General features: G+C 51.6%; 1 protein-coding gene across 4 annotated transcripts in view; it reads left to right on the top strand.

Moving 5' to 3' along the window:
• The window catches only part of PRKCA (protein kinase C alpha), a 202077-nt gene extending 178238 nt beyond the window's left edge, over window positions 1-23839 (top strand). For 2 of the 4 annotated variants that reach the window (XM_040437437.1, XM_040437439.1), the window contains 4 exons: window positions 9592-9672; window positions 9825-9932; window positions 16612-16752; window positions 19814-22316. In XM_040437437.1, the coding sequence (XP_040293371.1) occupies window positions 9592-9672; window positions 9825-9932; window positions 16612-16752; window positions 19814-19978 (495 nt within the window). In that variant the 3' untranslated portion in view covers window positions 19979-22316. Of the gene's footprint in view, window positions 1-9591; window positions 9673-9824; window positions 9933-16611; window positions 16753-19813; window positions 22317-23088 lie in introns of those variants that run through there. The other 2 variants (XR_005779847.1, XM_040437438.1) reach the window with 2 other exon arrangements.
• Window positions 23840-24388: the final 549 nt, after the last annotated feature.

Raw genomic sequence — 24388 nt, 5'->3', positions numbered from 1 at the left:
TTCTCTCCATGTGCCGAGGGCAGCAGGGATCGTGTTGGTGCGTTCTCTCCATGTGTCGGGGGCAGCAGGGATCGTGTTGGTGCGTTCTCTCCATGTGTCGGGGGCAGCAGGGATCGTGTTGTCTGTGCATCTCTCCATGTGCCGAGGGCAGCGGGGATCGTGTTGTCGGTGTGTTCTCTCCATGTGCAGAGGGCAGCAGGGATCGTGTTGTCTGTGCGTTCTCTCCATTTGTTCGGGGGCAGCAGGGATCGTGTTGTCGGTGCTTTCTCTCTGTGTCGGAGGCAGCAGGGATCGTGTTGTCGGTGCGTTCTCTCCATTTGTTCGGGGCAGCAGGGATCGTGTTGTCGGTGCGTTCTCTCCATGTGTCGGGGACAGCAGGGATCGTGTTGTCGGTGCGTTCTCTCCTTGTGTCGGGGACAGCAGGGATCGTGTTGTCGGTGCGTTCTCTCCTTGTGTCGGGGGCAGCAGGGATCGTGTTGGTGCATTCTCTCCATGTCTCGGGGGCAGCAGGGATCGTGTTGTCTGTGCATCTCTCCATGTGCCGAGGGCAGCGGGGATCGTGTTGTCGGTGTGTTCTCTCCATGTGCAGAGGGCAGCAGGGATCGTGTTGTCTGTGCGTTCTCTCCATTTGTTCGGGGGCAGCAGGGATCGTGTTGTCGGTGCTTTCTCTCTGTGTCGGAGGCAGCAGGGATCGTGTTGTCGGTGCGTTCTCTCCATTTGTTCGGGGCAGCAGGGATCGTGTTGTCAGTGCGTTCTCTCCATGTGTCGGGGACAGCAGGGATCGTGTTGTCGGTGCGTTCTCTCCTTGTGTCGGGGGCAGCAGGGATCGTGTTGGTGCATTCTCTCCATGTCTCGGGGGCAGCAGGGATCGTGTTGTCGGTGTGTTCTATCCATGTGCAGAGGGCAGCAGGGATCGTGTTGTCGGTGCATTCTCTCCATGTGCCGAGGGCAGCAGGGATCGTGTTGGTGCGTTCTCTCCATGTCTCGGAGGCAGCAGGGATCGTGTTGTCGGTGCGTTCTCTCCATGGGCCGAGGGCAGCAGGGATCGTGTTGTCAGTGCGTTCTCTCCATGTGCAGAGGGCAGCAGGGATCGTGTTGTCGGTGCATTCTCTCCATGTGCCGAGGGCAGCAGGGATCGTGTTGGTGCGTTCTCTCCATGTCTCGGGGGCAGCAGGGATCGTGTTGTCGGTGCGTTCTCTCCATGTGCCGAGGGCAGCAGGGATCGTGTTGTCAGTGTGTTCTCTCCATGTGTCGGGGGCAGCAGGGATCGTGTTGTCTGTGCTTTCTCTCTGTGTCGGGGGCAGCAGGGATTGTGTTGTCGGTGCGTTCTCTCCATGTGTCGGGGGCAGCAGGGATTGTGTTGTCGGTGCGTTCTCTCCATGTGCCGAGGGCAGCAGGGATCGTGTTGTCATTGCGTTCTCTCCATGTGCCGAGGGCAGCAGTGATCGTGTTGGTGCGTTCTCTCCATGTGCCGAGGGCAGCAGGGATCGTGTTGGTGCGTTCTCTCCATGTGTCGGGGGCAGCAGGGATCGTGTTGTCGGTGCTTTCTCTCTGTGTCGGGGGCAGCAGGGATCGTGTTGTCGGTGCGTTCTCTCCATTTGTCCGGGGCAGCAGGGATCGTGTTGTCGGTGCATTCTCTCCATGTGTCGGGGGCAGCAGGGATTGTGTTGTCGGTGCATTCTCTCCATGGGTCGGGGGCAGCAGGGATCGTGTTGGTGCATTCTCTCCATGTCTCGGGGGCAGCAGGGATCGTGTTGTCGGTGCGTTCTCTCCATGTGCCGAGGGCAGCAGGGATCGTGTTGTCAGTGCGTTCTCTCCATGTGTCGGGGGCAGCAGGGATCGTGTTGTCGGTGCGTTCTCTCCATGTGCAGAGGGCAGCAGGGATCGTGTTGTCGGTGCGTTCTCTCCATGTGTCGGGGGCAGCAGGTATCATGTTGTCGGTGCGTTCTCTCCATGTGCCGGGGGCAGCAGGGATCGTGTTGTCGGTGCGTTCTCTCCATGTGTCGGGGGCAGCAGGGATCATGTTGTCGGTGCGTTCTCTCTGTGTGTCGGGGGCAGCAGGGATCGTGTTGTCGGTGCGTTGTCTCTATGTGTTGTCAATGCGGATCATGTTGTCGATGTGTTCTCTCCCAGTTTCCGGTGGGGATCGTGTTGTCGGTGCGTTCTTTCCATGTGCCGGGAGTGATGGGAATGCGGGGCTCATGACTTCCTCCTGCTTCTATATCGAGTAGTAATTATCGTCCTCGCACTTCGCTCTCACCTGACGCTTCCTCTGCGTATGGTGCAGGATGAAAGGGCAGAGAGCTGCGTGTCACCATGTGGCGGCTGCACGGGGAGGGGCTGGTGGCGGATCCTCAGATGTCTGCAGAACAGAGTCCTGACAATGGCAGCACATAAATCTCCATGGCCCCTGTTTTCTGTCAGGGTTCAGCAATGCTTACTGTGAGATAGAGGGGGTAGTAATGGTAGTAGGGTGTGCTCAGGTAGTCATTGAAAGTTTGGAACTGAAGAACGAGGTCCCAGGATGTGAGGATGTGGAGAAGCTATTGCCCCCTGTTATCAGCCATTTCAGGGGAGAGGATGAGTGTAGAACAGGAGAATACAGTCTATTGCCCCCTGTTATCAGCCATTTCAGAGGAGAGGATGACTGTAGGACAGGAGAATACAGTCTATTGCCCCCTGTTATCAGCCATTTCAGGGGAGAGGATGACTGTAGGACAGGAGAATACAGTCTATTGCCCCCTGTTATCAGCCATTTCAGAGGAGAGGATGACTGTAGGACAGGAGAATACAGTCTATTGCCCCCTGTTATCAGCCATTTCAGGGGAGAGGATGACTGTAGGACAGGAGAATACAATCTATTGCCCCCTGTTATCAGCCATTTCAGCGGAGATGATGACTGTAGGACAGGAGAATGCAGTCTATTGCCCCCTGTTATCAGCCATTTCAGGGGAGAGGATGACTGTAGGACAGGAGAATACAGTCTATTGCCCCCTGTTATCAGCCATTTCAGGGGGGGAGAGGATGACTGTAGGACAGGAGAATACAGTCTATTGCCCCCTGTTATCAGCAATTTCAGGGGAGAGGATGACTGTAGGACAGGAGAATACAGTCTATTGCCCCCTGTTATCAGCCATTTCAGGAGAGAGGATGACTGTAGGACAGGAGAATACAGTCTATTGCCCCCTGTTATCAGCCATTTCAGGGGAGAGGATGACTGTAGGACAGGAGAATACAGTCTATTGCTCCCTGTTATCAGACATTTCAGGGGAGAGGATGACTGTAGGACAGGAGAATACAGTCTATTGCTCCCTGTTATCAGCCATTTCAGGGGAGAGGATGACTGTAGGACAGGAGAATACAGTCTATTGCCCCCTGTTATCAGCCATTTCAGGGGAGAGGATGACTGTAGGACAGGAGAATACAGTCTATTGCTCCCTGTTATCAGACATTTCAGGGGAGAGGATGACTGTAGGACAGGAGAATACAGTCTATTGCTCCCTGTTATCAGCCATTTCAGGGGAGAGGATGACTGTAGGACAGGAGAATACAGTCTATTGCTCCCTGTTATCAGCCATTTCAGGGGAGAGGATGACTGTAGGACAGGAGAATACAGTCTATTGCCCCCCTGTTATCAGACATTTCAGGAGAGAGGATGACTGTAGGACAGGAGAATACAGTCTATTGCCCCCTGTTATCAGCCATTTCAGGGGAGAGGATAACTGTAGGACAGATGAATACAGTCTATTGCCCCCCTGTTATCAGCCATTTCAGGGGAGAGGATGACTGTAGGACAGGAGAATACAGTCTATTGCCCCCTGTTATCAGCCATTTCAGGGGAGAGGATGACTGTAGGACAGGAGAATACAGTCTATTGCTCCCTGTTATCAGCCATTTCAGTGGAGAGGATGACTGTAGGACAGGAGAATACAATCTATTGCCTCCTGTTATCAGCCATTTCAGGGGAGAGGATGACTGTAGGACAGGAGAATACAGTCTATTGCTTTCTGTTATCAGACATTTCAGGGGAGAGGATGACTGTAGGACAGGAGAATACAGTCTATTGCCTCCTGTTATCAGCCATTTCAGGGGAGAGGATGACTGTAGGACAGGAGAATACAGTCTATTGTTCCCTGTTTTCAGCCATTTCAGGGGAGAGGATGACTGTAGGACAGGAGAATACAGTCTATTGCTCCCTGTTATCAGCCATTTCAGGGGGGAGGATGACTGTAGGACAGGAGAATACAGTCTATTGCTCCCTGTTATCAGCCATTTCAGTGGAGAGGATGACTGTAGGACAGGAGAATACAATCTATTGCCTCCTTTTATCAGCCATTTCAGGGGAGAGGATGACTGTAGGACAGGAGAATACAGTCTATTGCTCCCTGTTATCAGCCATTTCAGGGGAGAGGATGACTGTAGGACAGGAGAATACAGTCTATTGCCCCCTGTTATCAGCCATTTCAGGGGAGAGGATGACTGTAGGACAGGAGAATACAGTCTATTGCTCCCTGTTATCAGCCATTTCAGTGGAGAGGATGACTGTAGGACAGGAGAATACAATCTATTGCCTCCTGTTATCAGCCATTTCAGGGGAGAGGATGACTGTAGGACAGGAGAATACAGTCTATTGCTTTCTGTTATCAGACATTTCAGGGGAGAGGATGACTGTAGGACAGGAGAATACAGTCTATTGCCTCCTGTTATCAGCCATTTCAGGGGAGAGGATGACTGTAGGACAGGAGAATACAATCTATTGCCCCCTGTTATCAGCCATTTCAGGGGAGAGGATGACTGTAGGACAGGAGAATACAGTCTATTGCCCCCTGTTATCAGCCATTTCAGGGGAGAGGATGACTGTAGGACAGGAGAATACAGTCTATTGCTTCCTGTTATCAGCCATTTCAGGGGAGAGGATGACTGTAGGACAGGAGAATACAGTCTATTGCCCCCTGTTATCAGACATTTCAGGGGAGAGGATGACTGTAGGACAGGAGAATACAGTCTATTGCTCCCTGTTATCAGCCATTTCAGGGGAGAGGATGACTGTAGGACAGGAGAATACAGTCTATTGCCCCCTGTTATCAGCCATTTCAGGGGAGAGGATGACTGTAGGACAGGAGAATACAGTCTATTGCCCCCTGTTATCAGCCATTTCAGAGGAGAGGATGACTGTAGGACAGGAGAATACAGTCTATTGCCCCCTGTTATCAGCCATTTCAGGGGAGAGGATGACTGTAGGACAGGAGAATACAATCTATTGCCGCCTGTTATCAGCCATTTCAGGGGAGAGGATGACTGTAGGACAGGAGAATACAGTCTATTGCTCCCTGTTATCAGCCATTTCAGGGGAGAGGATGACTGTAGGACAGGAGAATACAGTCTATTGCCCCCTGTTATCAGCCATTTCAGGGGAGAGGATGACTGTAGGACAGGAGAATACAGTCTATTGCTCCCTGTTATCAGCCATTTCAGGGGAGAGGATGACTGTAGGACAGGAGAATACAGTCTATTGCCCCCTGTTATCAGCCATTTCAGGGGAGAGGATGACTGTAGGACAGGAGAATACAGTCTATTGCCCCCTGTTATCAGCCATTTCAGCGGAGATGATGACTGTAGGACAGGAGAATGCAGTCTATTGCCCCCTGTTATCAGCCATTTCAGGGGAGAGGATGACTGTAGGACAGGAGAATACAGTCTATTGCCCCCTGTTATCAGCCATTTCAGGGGAGAGGATGACTGTAGGACAGGAGAATACAGTCTATTGCCCCCTGTTATCAGCCATTTCAGGGGAGAGGATGACTGTAGGACAGGAGAATACAATCTATTGCCCCCTGTTATCAGCCATTTCAGGGGAGAGGATGACTGTAGGACAGGAGAATACAGTCTATTGCCCCCTGTTATCAGACATTTCAGGGGAGAGGATGACTGTAGGACAGGAGAATACAATCTATTGCCCCCTGTTATCAGCCATTTCAGGGGAGAGGATGACTGTAGGACAGGAGAATACAGTCTATTGCCCCCTGTTATCAGACATTTCAGGGGAGAGGATGACTGTAGGACAGGAGAATACAATCTATTGCCCCCTGTTATCAGCCATTTCAGGGGAGAGAATGACTGTAGGACAGGAGAATACAGTCTATTGCCGCCTGTTATCAGCCATTTCAGGGGAGAGGATGACTGTAGGACAGGAGAATACAGTCTATTGCCCCCCTGTTATCAGCCATTTCAGGGGAGAGGATGACTGTAGGACAGGAGAATACAGTCTATTGCCGCCTGTTATCAGCCATTTCAGGGGAGAGGATGACTGTAGGACAGGAGAATACAGTCTATTGCTCCCTGTTATCAGCCATTTCAGGGGAGAGGATGACTGTTGGACAGGAGAATACAGTCTATTGCCCCCTGTTATCAGCCATTTCAGGGGAGAGGATGACTGTAGGACAGGAGAATACAGTCTATTGCCCCCTGTTATCAGCCATTTCAGGGGAGAGGATGACTGTAGGACAGGAGAATACAGTCTATTGCTCCCTGTTATCAGCCCTTTCAGAGGAGAGGATGACTGTAGGACAGGAGAATACAGTCTATTGCTCCCTGTTATCAGCCATTTCAGGGGAGAGGATGACTGTAGGACAGGAGAATACAGTCTATTGCTCCCTGTTATCAGCCATTTCAGGGGAGAGGATGACTGTAGGACAGGAGAATACAGTCTATTGCTCCCTGTTATCAGCCATTTCAGGGGAGAGGATGACTGTAGGACAGGAGAATACAGTCTATTGCTCCCTGTTATCAGCCATTTCAGGGGAGAGGATGACTGTAGGACAGGAGAATACAGTCTATTGCCCCCTGTTATCAGCCATTTCAGGGGAGAGGATGACTGTAGGACAGGAGAATACAGTCTATTGCCCCCTGTTATCAGCCATTTCAGGGGAGGGGATGACTGTAGGACAGGAGAATACAGTCTATTGCCCCCTGTTATCAGCCATTTCAGGGGGAGGATGACTGTAGGACAGGAGAATACAGTCTATTGCCCCCTGTTATCAGCCATTTCAGGGGAGAGGATGACTGTAGGACAGGAGAATACAGTCTATTGCCCCCTGTTATCAGCCATTTCAGAGGAGAGGATGACTGTAGGACAGGAGAATACAGTCTATTGCCCCCTGTTATCAGCCATTTCAGGGGAGAGGATGACTGTAGGACAGGAGAATACAATCTATTGCTCCCTGTTATCAACCATTTCAGGGGAGAGGATGACTGTAGGACAGGAGAATACAATCTATTGCCCCCTGTTATCAGCCATTTCAGGGGAGAGGATGACTGTAGGACAGGAGAATACAGTCTATTGCCCCCTGTTATCAGCCATTTCAGGGGAGAGGATGACTGTAGGACAGGAGAATACAGTCTATTGCCCCCTGTTATCAGCCATTTCAGGGGAGAGGATGACTGTAGGACAGGAGAATACAATCTATTGCCCCCTGTTATCAGACATTTCAGGGGAGAGGATGACTGTAGGACAGGAGAATACAGTCTATTGCCCCCTTTTATCAGACATTTCAGGGGAGAGGATGACTGTAGGACAGGAGAATACAATCTATTGCCCCCTGTTATCAGCCATTTCAGGGGAGAGGATGACTGTAGGACAGGAGAATACAGTCTATTGCCCCCTGTTATCAGACATTTCAGGGGAGAGGATGACTGTAGGACAGGAGAATACAATCTATTGCCCCCTGTTATCAGCCATTTCAGGGGAGAGAATGACTGTAGGACAGGAGAATACAGTCTATTGCCGCCTGTTATCAGCCATTTCAGGGGAGAGGATGACTGTAGGACAGGAGAATACAGTCTATTGCCCCCCTGTTATCAGCCATTTCAGGGGAGAGGATGACTGTAGGACAGGAGAATACAGTCTATTGCCGCCTGTTATCAGCCATTTCAGGGGAGAGGATGACTGTAGGACAGGAGAATACAGTCTATTGCTCCCTGTTATCAGCCATTTCAGGGGAGAGGATGACTGTTGGACAGGAGAATACAGTCTATTGCCCCCTGTTATCAGCCATTTCAGGGGAGAGGATGACTGTAGGACAGGAGAATACAGTCTATTGCCCCCTGTTATCAGCCATTTCAGGGGAGAGGATGACTGTAGGACAGGAGAATACAGTCTATTGCTCCCTGTTATCAGCCCTTTCAGAGGAGAGGATGACTGTAGGACAGGAGAATACAGTCTATTGCTCCCTGTTATCAGCCATTTCAGGGGAGAGGATGACTGTAGGACAGGAGAATACAGTCTATTGCTCCCTGTTATCAGCCATTTCAGGGGAGAGGATGACTGTAGGACAGGAGAATACAGTCTATTGCTCCCTGTTATCAGCCATTTCAGGGGAGAGGATGACTGTAGGACAGGAGAATACAGTCTATTGCTCCCTGTTATCAGCCATTTCAGGGGAGAGGATGACTGTAGGACAGGAGAATACAGTCTATTGCCCCCTGTTATCAGCCATTTCAGGGGAGAGGATGACTGTAGGACAGGAGAATACAGTCTATTGCCCCCTGTTATCAGCCATTTCAGGGGAGGGGATGACTGTAGGACAGGAGAATACAGTCTATTGCCCCCTGTTATCAGCCATTTCAGGGGGAGGATGACTGTAGGACAGGAGAATACAGTCTATTGCCCCCTGTTATCAGCCATTTCAGGGGAGAGGATGACTGTAGGACAGGAGAATACAGTCTATTGTCCCCTGTTATCAGCCATTTCAGAGGAGAGGATGACTGTAGGACAGGAGAATACAGTCTATTGCCCCCTGTTATCAGCCATTTCAGGGGAGAGGATGACTGTAGGACAGGAGAATACAATCTATCGCCCCCTGATATCAGCCATTTCAGAGGAGAGGATGACTGTAGGACAGGAGAATACAGTCTATTGCCCCCTGTTATCAGCCATTTCAGGGGAGAGGATGACTGTAGGACAGGAGAATACAATCTATTGCCCCCTGTTATCAGCCATTTCAGGGGAGAGGATGACTGTAGGACAGGAGAATACAATCTATTGCTCCCTGTTATCAGCCATTTCAGGGGAGAGGATGACTGTAGGACAGGAGAATACAGTCTATTGGCCCCCTGTTATCAGCCATTTCAGGGGAGAGGATGACTGTAGGACAGGAGAATACAGTCTATTGCCCCCTGTTATCAGCCATTTCAGAGGAGAGGATGACTGTAGGACAGGAGAATACAGTCTATTGCCCCCTGTTATCAGCCATTTCAGGGGAGAGGATGACTGTAGGACAGGAGAATACAGTCTATTGCCCCCTGTTATCAGCCATTTCAGGGGAGAGGATGACTGTAGGACAGGAGAATACAGTCTATTGCTCCCTGTTATCAGCCATTTCAGGGGAGAGGATGACTGTAGGACAGGAGAATACAGTCTATTGCTTCCTGTTATCAGCCATTTCAGGGGAGAGGATGACTGTAGGACCGGAGAATACAATCTATTGCCTCCTGTTATCAGCTGTTTGTTTGCAGTCAGGGGTGGTGGTGCCTATAACATGTAGTCTCTCGCTGTAGGGTTGTGACAGTGACGCTCTGCATTCTCTCCTGCAGATTATCGCCTATCAGCCGTACGGAAAGTCTGTGGACTGGTGGGCGTACGGGGTTCTGCTCTACGAGATGCTGGCAGGTCAGGTGAGTGGACCATGTTATCTCCGCCAGGTTCAGCCGTTCGTGTCTACACCACAGTTCTCTCACTTTACAGCAATGTTGCAAAATACTTGGAAAATTGTGATTGTGAACCCACTGTGACTCCCCCCCCCCCCCCCCTCTGCTTCTTTTTACAGCCCCCGTTTGATGGCGAGGATGAGGATGAGCTCTTCCAGTCCATCATGGAACATAATGTCTCTTATCCGAAATCCATGTCGAAGGAGGCCGTGTCCATATGTAAAGGGGTAAGGATCTGCCGGCCACCCTGACCTAGTGCTGCTGAGGGTTTGTTACAGTGTATTACTATAGACAATCCTCTGAGACTACCAGAGGTCGCAATAACGCCTGTACAAGCGCCATAGACGTCTGTTCAGGCTGTTTTACTCTCTTAAAAATATCTAAGGCGTACCAATAGGCCTTAGACTTTTCCCCCACATTCATCAGTGCAGTGATCGCTGTGAACGGAGCGATGCTTCCTGTGCCTGAAGTAACCAATAGCAAAGCTTCTTACAGCAAGGAGCTTTGTTATTGGTTGGTATAGGCGCGCGCCGGAGGTCCTGCAGCAGGGGAAGCCGGCGGGAGCTGGAAGAAGGAGGAGGGGCCGGGCTGGCTGTAGTAAGGAGAGTGCGGCGCCCTGCCCGAGGACCTTGGGAAACATGACAGGGCCGCTGGAGGGGTACGGAGCCGTGGACTCAAGTGACTGGTCCCCGGTGACCCTGCTCCCCCTCCTCCTATCACCCCACTAGTGGCCATGCTCCCCCCTCCTCCTGTCACCTTACTAGTGACCCTGCTCCCCCTCCTCCCCTCACCCCACTAGTGACCCTGCTCCCCCTCCTCCTATCACCCCACTAGTGACCCTGCTCCCCCCTCCTCCTATCACCTCACTAGTGACCCTGCTCCCCATTCCTCCTATCACCCCACTAGTGACCCTGCTCCCCCTCCTCCTATCACCCCACTAGTGACCATGCTCTCCCCTCCTCCTGTCACCTTACTAGTGACCCTGCTCTCCCTCCTCCTGTCACCCCACTAGTGACCCTGCTCCCCCTCCTCCTATCACCCCACTAGTGACCCTGCTTCCCCTCCTCCTGTCACCCCACTAGTGACCATGCTCCCCCCTCCTCCTGTCACCTTACTAGTGACCCTGCTCCCCCCTCCTCCCCTCACCCCACTAGTGACCCTGATCCCCCCTCCTCCCCTCACCCCACTAGTGACCCTGATCCCCCCTCCTCCCCTCACCCCACTAGTGACCCTGATCCCCCCTCCTCCCCTCACCCCACTAGTGACCTTGCTCTCCCCTCCTCCTCTCACCCCACTAGTGACCCTGCTCCCCCTCCTCCTGTCAACCCACTAGTGACCCTGCTCCCCCCTCCTCCTGTCACCTTACTAGTGACCCTGCTCCCCCTCCTCCTCTCACCCCACTAGTGACCCTGATCCCCCCTCCTCCCCTCACCCCACTAGTGACCCTGCTCCCCCTCCTCCTGTCAACCCACTAGTGACCCTGCTCCCCCCTCCTCCTGTCAACCCACTAGTGACCCTGCTCCCCCCTTCTATCACCCCACTAGTGACCCTGCTTCCCCCTCCTCCTGTCACCCCACTAGTGACCCTGCTCCCCCCTCCTCCTGTCACCTCGCTAGTGACCCTGCTCCCTGCTCCCCCCTCCTCCTTTCATCCCACTAGTGATCCTGCGACCCCCCTCCTTCCGTCTAGTGACCCTGCTCCCCCTCCTCCTATCACCCCACTAGTGACCCTGCTCCCCCCTCCTCCTATCACCCCACTAGTGATCCTGCTCCTCCCTACTCCTGTGACCCTGCTCCCCCTCCTCCTGTCACCCCACTAGTGATCCTGCTCCTCCCTACTCCTGTGACCCTGCTCCCCCCTCCTCCTGTCACCCACTAGTGACCCTGCTTCCCCTCCTCCTGTCACCCACTAGTGACCCTGCTTCCCCTCCTCCTGTCACCCCACTAGTGACCCTGCTTCCCCTCCTCCTGTCACCCCACTAGTCACCCTGCTCCCCCCTCCTCCTGTCAACCCACTAGTGACCCTGCTCTCCCTCCTCCTGTCACCCCACTAGTGATCCTGCTCCCCATTCCTCCTGTCACCCCACTAGTGACCCTGCTCCCCCTACTCCTGTGACCCCACTAGTGACCCTGCTCCCCCTCCTCCTGTCACCCCACTAGTGACCCTGCTCTCCCTCCTCCTGTCACCCCACTAGTGATCCTGCTCCCCATTCCTCCTGTCACCCCACTAGTGACCCTGCTCCCCCTACTCCTGTGACCCCACTAGTGACCCTGCTCCCCCTCCTCCTGTCACCCCACTAGTGACCCTGCTCTCCCTCCTCCTGTCACCCCACTAGTGATCCTGCTCCCCCTCCTCCTGTCACCCCACTAGTGACCCTGCTCTCCCTCCTCCTGTCACCCCACTAGTGATCCTGCTCCCCATTCCTCCTGTCACCCCACTAGTGACCCTGCTCCCCCTACTCCTGTGACCCCACTAGTGACCCTGATCCCCCCTCCTCCTGTCACCCCACTAGTGACCCTGCTCCCCCTACTCCTGTGACCCCACTAGTGACCCTGCTCCCCCTCCTCCTGTCACCCCACTAGTGACCCTGCTCTCCCTCCTCCTGTCACCCCACTAGTGACCCTGCTCCCCATTCCTCCTGTCACCCCACTAGTGACCCTGCTCCCCCTCCTCCTGTCACCCCACTAGTGACCCTGCTCCTCCCTACTCCTGTGACCCCACTAGTGACCCTGCTCCCCCCTCCTCCTGTCAACCCACTAGTGACCCTGCTTCCCCCTCCTCCTGTCACCTCACTAGTGACCCTGCTCCTCCCTACTCCTGTGACCCCACTAGTGACCCTGCTCCTCCCTACTCCTGTGACCTCACTAGTGACCCTGCTTCCCCCTCCTCCTGTCAACCCACTAGTGACCCTGCTCCCCATTCCTCCTATCACCCCACTAGTGACCCTGCTCCCCCCTCCTCCTATCACCTCACTAGTGACCCTGCTCCCCATTCCTCCTATCACCCCACTAGTGACCCTGCTCCCCCCTCCTCCTGTCACCCCACTAGTGACCCTGCTCCCCATTCCTCCTATCACCCCACTAGTGACCCTGCTCCCCCTCCTCCTGTCACCCCACTAGTGACCCTGCTCCTCCCTACTCCTGTGACCTCACTAGTGACCCTGCTTCCCCCTCCTCCTGTCACCCCACTAGTGACCCTGCTCCCCTTTCCTCCTATCACCCCACTAGTGACCCTGCTCCCCCCTCCTCCTGTCACCCCACTAGTGACCCTGCTCCCCATTCCTCCTATCACCCCACTAGTGACCCTTCTCCCCCTCCTCCTGTCACCCCACTAGTGACCCTGCTCCTCCCTCCTCCTGTCACCCCACTAGTGACCCTGCTCCTCCCTACTCCTGTGACCCTGCTCCTCCCTACTCCTGTGACCCCACTAGTGACCCTGCTTCCCCCTCCTCCTGTCAACCCACTAGTGACCCTGCTTCCCCCTCCTCCTATAACCCCACTAGTGACCCTGCTCCACCCCCTCCTCCTGTCACCCCACTAGTGACCCTGCTCCTCCCTACTCCTGTGACCCCACTAGTGACCCTGCTCTCCCCTCCTCCTGTCACCCCACTAGTGATCCTGCTCCCCATTCCTCCTATCACCCCACTAGTGACCCTGCTTCCCCCTCCTCCTGTCACCCCACTAGTGACCCTGCTCCACCCCCTCCTCCTGTCACCCCACTAGTGACCCTGCTCCCCCTCCTCCTGTCACCCCACTAGTGACCCTGCTCCCCCCTCCTCCTGTCACCCCACTAGTGACCCTGCTCCCCCTTCTATCACCCCACTAGTGATCCTGCTCCCCATTCCTCCTATCACCCCACTAGTGATCCTGCTCCCCCTTCTATCACCCCACTAGTGATCCTGCTCCCCCTTCTATCACCCCACTAGTGACCCTGCTCCTCCCTACTCCTGTGACCCCACTAGTGATCCTGCTCCCCCTTCTATCACCCCACTAGTGATCCTGCTCCCCCTTCTATCACCCCACTAGTGACCCTGCTCTCCCCTCCTCCTGTCACCCCACTAGTGATCCTGCTCCCCATTCCTCCTATCACCCCACTAGTGATCCTGCTCCCCCTTCTATCACCCCACTAGTGACCCTGCTCCACCCCCTCCTCCTGTCACCCCACTAGTGATCCTGCTCCCCCCTCCTCCTGTCACCCCACTAGTGATCCTGCTCCCCATTCCTCCTATCACCCCACTAGTGACCCTGCTCCACCCCCTACTCCTGTGACCCCACTAGTGACCCTGCTCCCCCTCCTCCTGTCACCCCACTAGTGATCCTGCTCCCCCTCCTATCACCCCACTAGTGACCCTGCTCCACCCCCTCCTCCTGTCACCCCACTAGTGATCCTGCTCCCCCTCCTATCACTTCACTAGTGACCCTGCTCCACCCCCTCCTCCTGTCACCCCACAGGGAAGAAGCTGAACAGACTCCACCGACTATGATGGGATCCGTTCAGTTTCCGTTCGGGATCCTGTCTTTTTACCGGACACAAGTTCTGCATATGAGGCTTTTTTGTCTGGTCTTTCGACAGAATCTGCCACAGAAGTGCAGGCTACGTATTATGTATTTGAATTACCGCAACTTTCGTTCACTTCCTCGGGTAAAAATACTCAAAAATGGTCAGAGGAGTAATTTTACTCTTCTGCAAAAATCGTAGTGCGACCTCTGGAGACTACACAAAGGTCACTGAAGTAATACTGAAGAAATGAGTGACTGAGACGTTTCTGATGGTGGCCAAGCGACTAATGACCCCGCACCAAGTCCTGGTTCCCACAACCTTATGAGGCGATTCCTGTGCCTCTCGGAGAGACTTCCGTCCACAGGTATTTGGCCGCTCCTTGTGCCCAACGCTCCAGATGTCTTCTCCAGACTTCAGCCTCAGCGTCTTCCACAGAAGTTCAGTAGGACTTAGATCCGGGCTCCGACACTTCAGACTAGTCCAGTGCTTCGCCCTCAGCCCTTCTTGGATGCTTTTCATTGTGTATTTTGGGTCGTTATCCTGTTGGACGACCCATGACCTGCAGCCGAGACCAAGCTTTCTGACACTGGGCAGCACAGTCGGGGGCCATGGCAAGCTGGGACCCCAGCCCCTTTACATTTAAAGGGGTTGTCTCATCATGGACAATGGGGGCATATCGCTAGGATATGCCCCCATTGTCTTATAGGTGCGGGTCCCTCCGCCGGCCCCATAGAAAATGAATGGAGGGCGGCTGTGCATGAGCAGTGCGCCCTCCTTCAATTGCGGGGCTCCGTTCTCGATATAGGTGCGGGTCCCAGTGGTGGAACCCGCACCTATAAGACAATGGGGGCATATTCTAGCGAAATGCCCCCATTGTCCATGATGAGACAACCCCTTTAATAACATTTACACCTGGAAACAGCCCGCCAGGGGCAAGGACTGCCGTAGATGCGCCTAATTTATGACGAGGTGACGCCTTGTACTAGACGAATCTAACAGCCAAGAGACACACGAGCGCGGTCACGTCGCCGTTATTTTTCCGTTCTTCTGACCCGGAGCATAGGCCATGCACATTTGTCATCTGTTTGAGTCATTTTCATCTGAGATACGTTTTTTTTTTTAGACGGGGAATAAAAGGACTGCATTCCCAGGATCTGTTTTTTTTTTTTTTTTTTTAAGGATCCGTTTTTTTTCTATATTTTAATGATCTTTTGATGAAGAACTGAAAAATAACAGTGATGTGAACTCGCCTGACGCACACCGCGTTTATCGCATTGACCTCGCTCAGGTGTCTCTGGCCCGAGACCGGCGTTCTTTGTAAATCTTTCATTTTTGCATCTGTGACCATACAGCTGATGGGCCAAAAAGCCCTAGTTTTGTCTCATCTTTCCTGAGGACCTTCTCGGTCCTCTGAGGTGCCTTGTCCTTGGAGTTCACCAATAATCTCTTTGGAAATTGTTCTGGGCTCTTCGGTTACCATTTGTATTATCCTTCTCTTCAATTTGTCATCAATTTTCCTCTTGCGGCCATGTCCAGGGAGGTTGGCTACAGTCCTATAGACCTTGAACCTCTGAATAATATGTGTAACTGTAGTAACAGGAACATCCAGCCTTTACCTCTAACCTCCTTCGTTTTCCTCGGCCCATGTTCGGTGCCCGCCATGACCCCATACGGCACAGCGAATACTTTCATCCTCTACTTTGGCAGAAGGACTGATTACAAGCCTGAAGAACCTGTGATGCTAATTCCGGGACACCCCTTAGTTACCATGTCCTTACGGTCGCGTTATTTTCTAGGGGTGCCATATGACAATATAGGAGCAGGACTCTGGAATGTCTCCTTTCACTGACAGCAAGCAGAGGTCTTGAATAGAGTAGATGACCTGCCTTGATATCGGGGTCTGGCGCCTCTCAGTGATCCGAGGTGACCGCGCTTACCGTTAAATTGCGTTCTTTCTCCGTGACTGACGACGGCTCCGCTGGACAGTCGCTGAATTTCATCTCCGCGTTTCCATAGCAACTATTAAATGCTCAGGCGGCAGGTTAACCCTTCCGTGTCTGTGGACGACGCCGGAGCTCAGCTCCTCCACGCAGCCGGAGAGGAAAGGGTTACGCCTCCCTGGACCCCGTCAGCCGCACGAGATGGCGGATTTACAGCCACGGAGAGAACGCACATAATGGCGTCCTCTTATCATCGCTGCTAAAATGCTTGGAAGTCAGACCTGGCGACAAAATATGATTGGAAATAACATATAGAGGAGGAGGAGCCAACGTGTGGTCAGCCAATAGGTGGGAAGGTTCATCCTGAGCCTCCTGTTTCATATGAATACAATCCCAGCCTGACAGTGAAGACTGACACACAGGATTAGGTTTGTGTTTAACCGTTTTTTAATGTCTTCACTCACAGCTGATGACGAAACACCCGGTGAAGCGTCTGGGGTGCGGTCCGGAGGGCGAGAGAGACATTAGAGAGCACGCCTTCTTCAGGAGGATCGACTGGGAGAAGCTGGAAAACAGGGAGATACAGCCACCATTCAAGCCAAAGGTGGTGAGTACATGGGGCCCTAAAGGCGTGATGGGGGCCCCAGCTCCTCTGCTGCGCTCAATCCGACCTGATCTTTAGCTGCATCGTGCCTCATACTCCAGTCCCATCCAGAGCTGCAGTTACATCGCGTCTCATACTCCAGTCCCATCCAGACCTGCAGTTACATCATGCCTCATACTCCAGTCCCATCCAGAGCTGCAGTTACATCACGTCTCATACTCCAGTCCCATCCAGACCTGCAGTTACATCATGCCTCATACTCCAGTCCCATCCAGAGCTGCAGTTACATCATGCCTCATACTCCAGTCCCATCCAGAGCTGCAGTTACATCATTCCTCATACTCCTGTCCCATCATGCTTCATACTCCAGTCCCATCGAGAGCTGCAGTTACATCATTCCTCATACTCCTGTCCCATCATGCTTCATACTCCAGTCCCATCCAGACCTGCAGTTACATCATGCCTCATACTCCTGTCCCATCATGCATCTTACTCCAGTCCCATCCAGAGCTGCAGTTACCTCATGCCTCATACTCCAGTCCCATCCAGAGCTGCAGTTACCTCATGCCTCATACTCCAGTCCCATCCAGAGCTGCAGTTACATCATGCCTTATACTCCAGTCCCATCCAGAGCTGCAGTTACATCATGCCTCATACTCCAGTCCCATCCAGAGCTGCAGTTACATCACGTCTTATACTCCAGTCCCATCCAGACCTGCAGTTACATCATGCCTCATACTCCAGTCCCATCCAGAGCTGCAGTTACATCACGTCTCATACTCCAGTCCCATCCAGACCTGCAGTTACATCATGCCTTATACTCCAGTCCCATCCAGACCTGCAGTTACATCATGCCTCATACTCCTGTCCCATCATGCATCTTACTCCAGTCCCATCCAGAGCTGCAGTTACCTCATGCCTCATACTCCAGTCCCATCCAGAGCTGCAGTTACATCACGTCTCATACTCCAGTCCCATCCAGACCTGCAGTTACATCATGCCTTATACTCCAGTCCCATCCAGACCTGCAGTTACATCATGCCTCATACTCCTGTCCCATCATGCATCTTACTCCAGTCCCATCCAGAGCTGCAGTTACCTCATGCCTCATACTCCAGTCCCATCCAGAGCTGCAGTTACCTCATGCCTCATACTCCAGTCCCATCCAGAGCTGCAGTTACCTCATGCCTCATACTCCAGTCCCATCCAGAGCTGCAGTTACATCATGCCTCATACTCCTGTCCCATCCAGAGCTGCAGTTACAACATGTCTCATACTCCAGTCCCATCCAGACCTGCAGTTACATCATGCCTCATACTCCAGTCCCATCCAGAGCTGCAGTTACAACATGTCTCATACTCCAGTCCCATCAAGAGCTGCAGTTACATCATGCATCTTACTCCAGTCCCATCCAGAGCTGCAATTACCTCATGCCTCATTCTCCAGTCCCATCCAGAGCTGCAGTTACCTCATGCCTCATACTCCAGTCCCATCCAGAGCAGCAGTTACCTCATGCCTTATACTCCAGTCACATCCAGAGCTGCAGTTACCTCATGCCTCATACTCCAGTCCCATCCAGAGCAGCAGTTACCTCATGCCTCATACTCCAGTCACATCCAGAGCTGCAGTTACATCATGCCTCATACTCCAGTCCCATCCAGAGCTGCAGTTACATCATGCATTATTACTTAAAGGGAACCTGTCACCGGGATTTTGGGTATAGAGCTGAGGACATGGGTTGCTAGATGGCCGCTAGCACATCCGCAATACCCAGTCCCCATAGCTCTGTGTGCTTTTATTGTGTAAAAAAAACGATTTGATACATATGCAAATTAACATAAAAGAGTCATATCTTACTTGTGTGACCAGAGAAGAGTCATATTTTGAAGCTCTGACTCATCTCAGGTTAATTTGCATATGTATAAAATCGGTTTTTATACACAATAAAAGCACACAGAGCTATGGGGACTGGATATTGCGGATGTTCTAGCGGCGATCTAGCAACCCATGTCTTCAGCTCTATACACAAAATCCCGGTGACAGGTTCCCTTTAAGTCACATGCGGAGCTGCAATTAATATTCTGCAGTTATATCATCTTTAATACTTTAGTCACTTCCAGAGCTGCGTTAACTGTTCTGCTTTACATCATGTCTTATTTTCCAGTCACATCCCGAGCTGCAGTTACTATTCTGCAGTTAAAACTCCAATCACATCCAGGGCTGCCGTCTCTATTCTGCTGTTATATCTTGTCTCATACTCCAGTCACTTCTAGAGCAGCATCCACATTTCAGCTCTTTTTCTTGTCACTCTCCGGCTTGAAGACATCACATCTCCCAGGTGCCCCTATCGAGGTGGTATCCAGCAGAATTGTGACCGCAGCTCTGCGTGTGACTGGAGCACAAGATATGATGTCATGTCGATCCATGACTTCCGCTCGGCAGCTGCAGCTCTTGGTCTAACTGGAGTAAAGGACATGTTATAATAGAAGCACAACGGCCTCAGCCCCGGATGTGACTAGAGTATGAGACATGATGTGACGCTGGATACGGAGATTCCATCTGTATATAACCCTCTGCTCACAGCCGGATCTGCACCTATGAAGTGCGTGGCGCCCCGAGCGGGCGGCGGCTGCGATCTTCATACCTCTATATAAAGCTGAGGTGTGATCACAGCCCCGTCACTCCCGCGTGATCCGCCACCACTGATGTCAGCAGCAAAGTGCAGACAGCGGGGGAGGCGCCCCTTTAAGTCATAATTAAAGGAACACTCCGGATAGAGCATGAAACCAAAGAGTCAGGCTCCTCCCCAGACATTTCACAGCGGAGTGCCCCTTTAAGGATTGGAGCCACCCGGCTGATAATTGCCTCACGCTGAGACTCTTCTACGCCGGCGGTTTTCTCCTTGAAGACTGCTGTGCGCCTGCCCTTCAATTAGCGAGGCGGCGGGAAGGAGACGTTGTTTACAGGGAGCGTCCGCGCAGTGAACACCGGGGGGCGTCCCCCAAATACTGTGTCGTGTGACGCTCCCAGCTGTAACCACTTCTTGTTTTCCTCCCCCCCGCAGTGCGGCAAAGGAGCCGAAAACTTCGACAAGTTCTTCACGAGAGGGCAGCCCGTCCTGACGCCCCCCGACCAGCTGGTCATCGCCAACATCGACCAGGCCGACTTCGAGGGCTTCTCCTACATCAACCCGCTCTTTGTACACCCCAGCCTCCAGAGCGTGGCGTGAACCCACCGACTGCCAGACGCTCCGGAGGAAACGCGCTAACCCTGCAATTAAGGAGGTTGCCATGTACAAAAAAATTGAAACAAAAAAATAATAATTTCTGAAAATTTTAGGGGTAAAAAACTATAAAAACGCTGAATGTCATATTCTAGAGAACGCTGCGCGTCCGACCGGCGCGGGGAGCGCAGAGAAGCACTGGACTTGTCCGTCATCAGGAAGGAACAGGCTAAGCGTTGCGCTCACGACCTCTTCCTGTTATCCCCGCGGCGCGGCAGAGACGGTACAAACGGTGCGATCAGTACGATACTTTACTACAGGCCAAATGATCTGCCGCCATTCGCCCCCCAAAATCATGTCAAATAATAATCCAGGGTCTCGGGGCGCGCTGCTGTCAAACATGGCGGCCGGCGCCACTGATTTACTACATGAAGGTACTGTGCGGCAAAGTCGTATTAATTAAAATTGAAATAGAGATGTTTTTGCAATTTTTGGGGTAATTTTTCGTAATTTTTTTTTGCGGGGGGGTAGATTTTTTTCCGCATGTTTTTAGCAGGTTTTCTCTCTCCTGATCTTCGTGACCCCAAAATTTTTATATATTTGAAAAAAAAAAATCTCTGTTTCCTTCCGATCTTCCTGTGATTTAGTTTACGTTTTTTTTTTGCTTATTTTTATGTTTGTGTAGTTTTTTATGTGTTTTTCAGAATAATTTTTTCAGAACTTTTTGACTCCTTGTTTCTACGGCAACGTCTTCTTGACATCGCGCTCGGAACGTTCTAGAAGGTTCTTCTATATTTCTATACCGGTCATTTCACTTTCTCCCGCCATTTTTTTTTCTTTTTTCTGCTGTTTTGCGCGGTTGCATGTTGGCGAGGGCGGAGCATGCGGAGCGGCGGTGCATGCAGGAGCGGCGGCTTTGCATGAAGGAATCTGCCATAATCATAAGATTTTCTGCTCAAATTTATTTTTTTGAACTTGCAGTAAAAAAAAAAGAAGAGATTTTGAGAAAATTCTGAGATTTGTGCCAAAATGAGATTTCACCCAGTTTTTTGGCTCCACCCAACGGATTTGTTGCATCACATAATGCCAAATAATAAAACATGATGATGTCATCACTCTGTCCTAGATCAGAGACGGTTCGGCTGCTGTGGAACTACAACTCTCAGCATGGCCTTCTCTGGGGAAACTTACAGTTCAGCCATGAGCAAATTCCACAGATTTCTAATGGTTTAAGGCAGGGATGACTTTACTGCGCTGCTGGGGAACTACATACCCCAGCAATGCCGTCAGCTGAGTGACCCCGCACCCCTCCTCCCCCTGTATAGGTGGTGTTCTAGGCCTGCACCACACTTTTCTCCCCCATTGGGTTCGTAGCTGTAAGAGTTCCCCTTTAGGAGCGCACACTGACGAGCTCTGCTATACTGTACACTGCCCCTCCAGGCCGCACAGGAAATCATGTGGAGGAGGGGCAGGGATTATGATGATGTAGTATATGGGGGAGGGGGGGCTGCAGAGTAACTGCCCCCATCATCCACTCTCATACGCCCTGCATCAATACTAGCCTTAGAGCTTGTAGTAATCATGTCACCGAATGTAAACGCCGGCATCCATGTCATTTCACTGTGTGGAGACTGTCAGTACGCTGCTCTTGACGGATCTTATCCAGCTTATTGATTGTGTGCCTGCTTATCACATGGGCATCCGAATCGCACAATTACTGCAGTGGGTATCGACGGGTTAATTAGCAGGGCCACAGGGGAGTATTAGAATGTAAATGGTGCCACGGGGGAGTATTCTAGTATAAATGGTGCCATGAGGGAGTATTATAGAGTAGGTGGTGCCTGGGGGAGTATTATAGTGTATATGGTGCCACGGGGGAGTATTCTAGTGTAAATGGTGCCACGAGGGAGTATTATAGTGTAAATTGTGCCACAGGGGAGTATTCTAGTGTAAATATTGCCACGAGGGAGTATTCTAGTGTAAATGGTGACACGGGGGGGTATTTTAGTGTAAATGGTGCCACGGGGGTATTTTAGTGTAAATGGTGCCACGGGGGAGTATTCTAGTGTAAATGGTGACACGGGGGAATATTCTAGTGTAAATGGTGACACGGGGGAATATTCTAGTGTAAATGGTGCCACGGGGGAGTATTCTAGTGTAAATGGTGACACGGGGGAATATTCTAGTGTAAATGGTGACACGGGGGAGTATTCCAGTGTAAATGGTGACACGGGGGAATATTCTAGTGTAAATGGTGACACGGGGGAGTATTCCAGTGTAAATGGTGACACGGGGGAGTATTCTAGTGTAAATGGTGACACGGGGGAGTATTCCAGTGTAAATGGTGACACGGGGGAATATTCCAGTGTAAATGGTGACACGGGGGAATATTCTAGTGTAAATGGTGACACGGGGGAATATTCTAGTGTAAATGGTGACACGGGGGAATATTCTAGTGTAAATGGTGACATGGGGGAGTATTCTAGTGTAAATGGTGACACGGGGGAGTATTCCAGTGTAAATGGTGACACAGGGGAATATTCTAGTGTAAATGGTGACACGGGGGAATATTCTAGTGTAAATGGTGACATGGGGGAGTATTCTAGTGTAAATGGTGACACAGGGGAATATTCTAGTGTAAATGGTGACACGGGGGAGTATTCCAGTGTAAATGGTGACACGGGGGAGTATTCTAGTGTAAATGGTGACACGGGGGAATATTCTAGTGTAAATGGTGACACAGGGGAATATTCTAGTGTAAATAGTGACACGGGGGAGTATTCTAGTTTAAATGGTGACACGGGGGAATATTCTAGTGTAAATGGTGACACGGGGGAGTATTCTAGTGTAAATGGTGACACGGGGGAATATTCTAGTGTAAATGGTGACACAGGGGAATATTCTAGTGTAAATGGTGACACGGGGGAATATTCTAGTGTAAATGGTGACACGGGGGAATATTCTAGTGTAAAAGGTGTCACGGGGGAATATTCTAGTGTAAATGGTGACACAGGGGAATATTCTAGTGTAAATGGTGACACGGGGGAATATTCTAGTGTAAATGGTGACACGGGGGAATATTCTAGTGTAAAAGGTGTCACGGGGGAATATTCTAGTTTAAATGGTGCCACGAGCGAGTATTAGTGTGTAAATGGTTCCACGGGGGAGTATTCTTATGTAAATGGTGCCACGAGCGAGTATTAGAGTGTAAATAGTGCGACAAGGGAGTATAATAATACGATTGGATCCGCAGTGGGAGTATTAGTGTGTAACTGGGCTGCAGGTAGTATTATAGTGTTACACCATTATACACTATAGAGGCCTAAGAGAAGACGAGATCTGTCAACAGCAGCTGGTTTGTGGTTTCCAGCACCAGTAACTGAGATGCTGGAGTTTACATTGGAGGGGTTTTTTACTAATTTTTTTACTTTACACCCCCAATTATGACAGTGACCCCCCTCCAGCATAGAGATTGGGTGCAGGGGGTCTGTCAGCACCCGCAGGGGCCACACACCCCCCACCCCACCCCCATCCTGCTCATCTTAATCTGAATGATGCTTTACTGTGAATTTCTGGCTCAGATTGTGGAGTCGAGGTGTCGCCCCCTGGTGTCCGCTGTGTAGATGAATCCGCTGCTTTCTAGGCACAAGGAACATTTGTGGGGACCTGGGTGTAACCAGTGACATCACACAAGCCTCAGTGATGTCAGCTCTATTAGCATACATGGGGGCGGTGCCTGTATCATGTGGACAGTGAGGCGGACTGTTGCCCGGTGGGGGGGTTATAGTTATTAATCACGCCCCCATTACGTTAGCTTCCAATACATGTAACCCAAGCAATGTCTTTTCAATAAACTCCTCTTGTTGGTATCCGTGTGACGTGTTTGTGGTGGTGTCCGGCGGATGATGGGAGTCTCCAGAAATATTGGGCGCATATCATCTATTAAACTCCAATCACATCCACAGCTGCAGGCACTATTCTGCTGTCACATCATGTCTTCTACTCCAGTCACACCCAGAGCTGCAGTCACAATTCTTCTGTCACATCACATCTTTTACTCCAGTCACAAGTCTTCTGTCACATCACATCTTCTACTCCAGTCACACCAAGAGCTGCAGTCACAAGTCTTCTGTCACATGATGTCTTCTGCTCCAGTCACACCCAGAGATGCAGTCACAATTCTTCTGTCACATCATATCTTCTACTCCAGTCACATCCAGAGCTGCAGTCAGTATTCTTCTGTCACATCACGTCTTCTACTCCAGTCACATCAAGAGCTGCAGTCACAAGTCTTCTGTCACATCATGTCTTCTACTCCAGTCACACACAGAGCTGCAGTCACAATTCTGTCACATCATGTCTTCTGCTCCATTCACATCCAGAGCTGCAGTCACTATTCTGCTGTAGTCACTATTC

This window comes from Bufo bufo, chromosome 6 (genome assembly GCF_905171765.1).
Source record: "Bufo bufo chromosome 6, aBufBuf1.1, whole genome shotgun sequence".
NCBI classification, from domain to species: domain Eukaryota; kingdom Metazoa; phylum Chordata; class Amphibia; order Anura; family Bufonidae; genus Bufo; species Bufo bufo.
The sequence above is the reverse complement of the archived record's forward strand: the minus strand, read 5'-3'. Positions and strand labels throughout refer to the sequence as shown.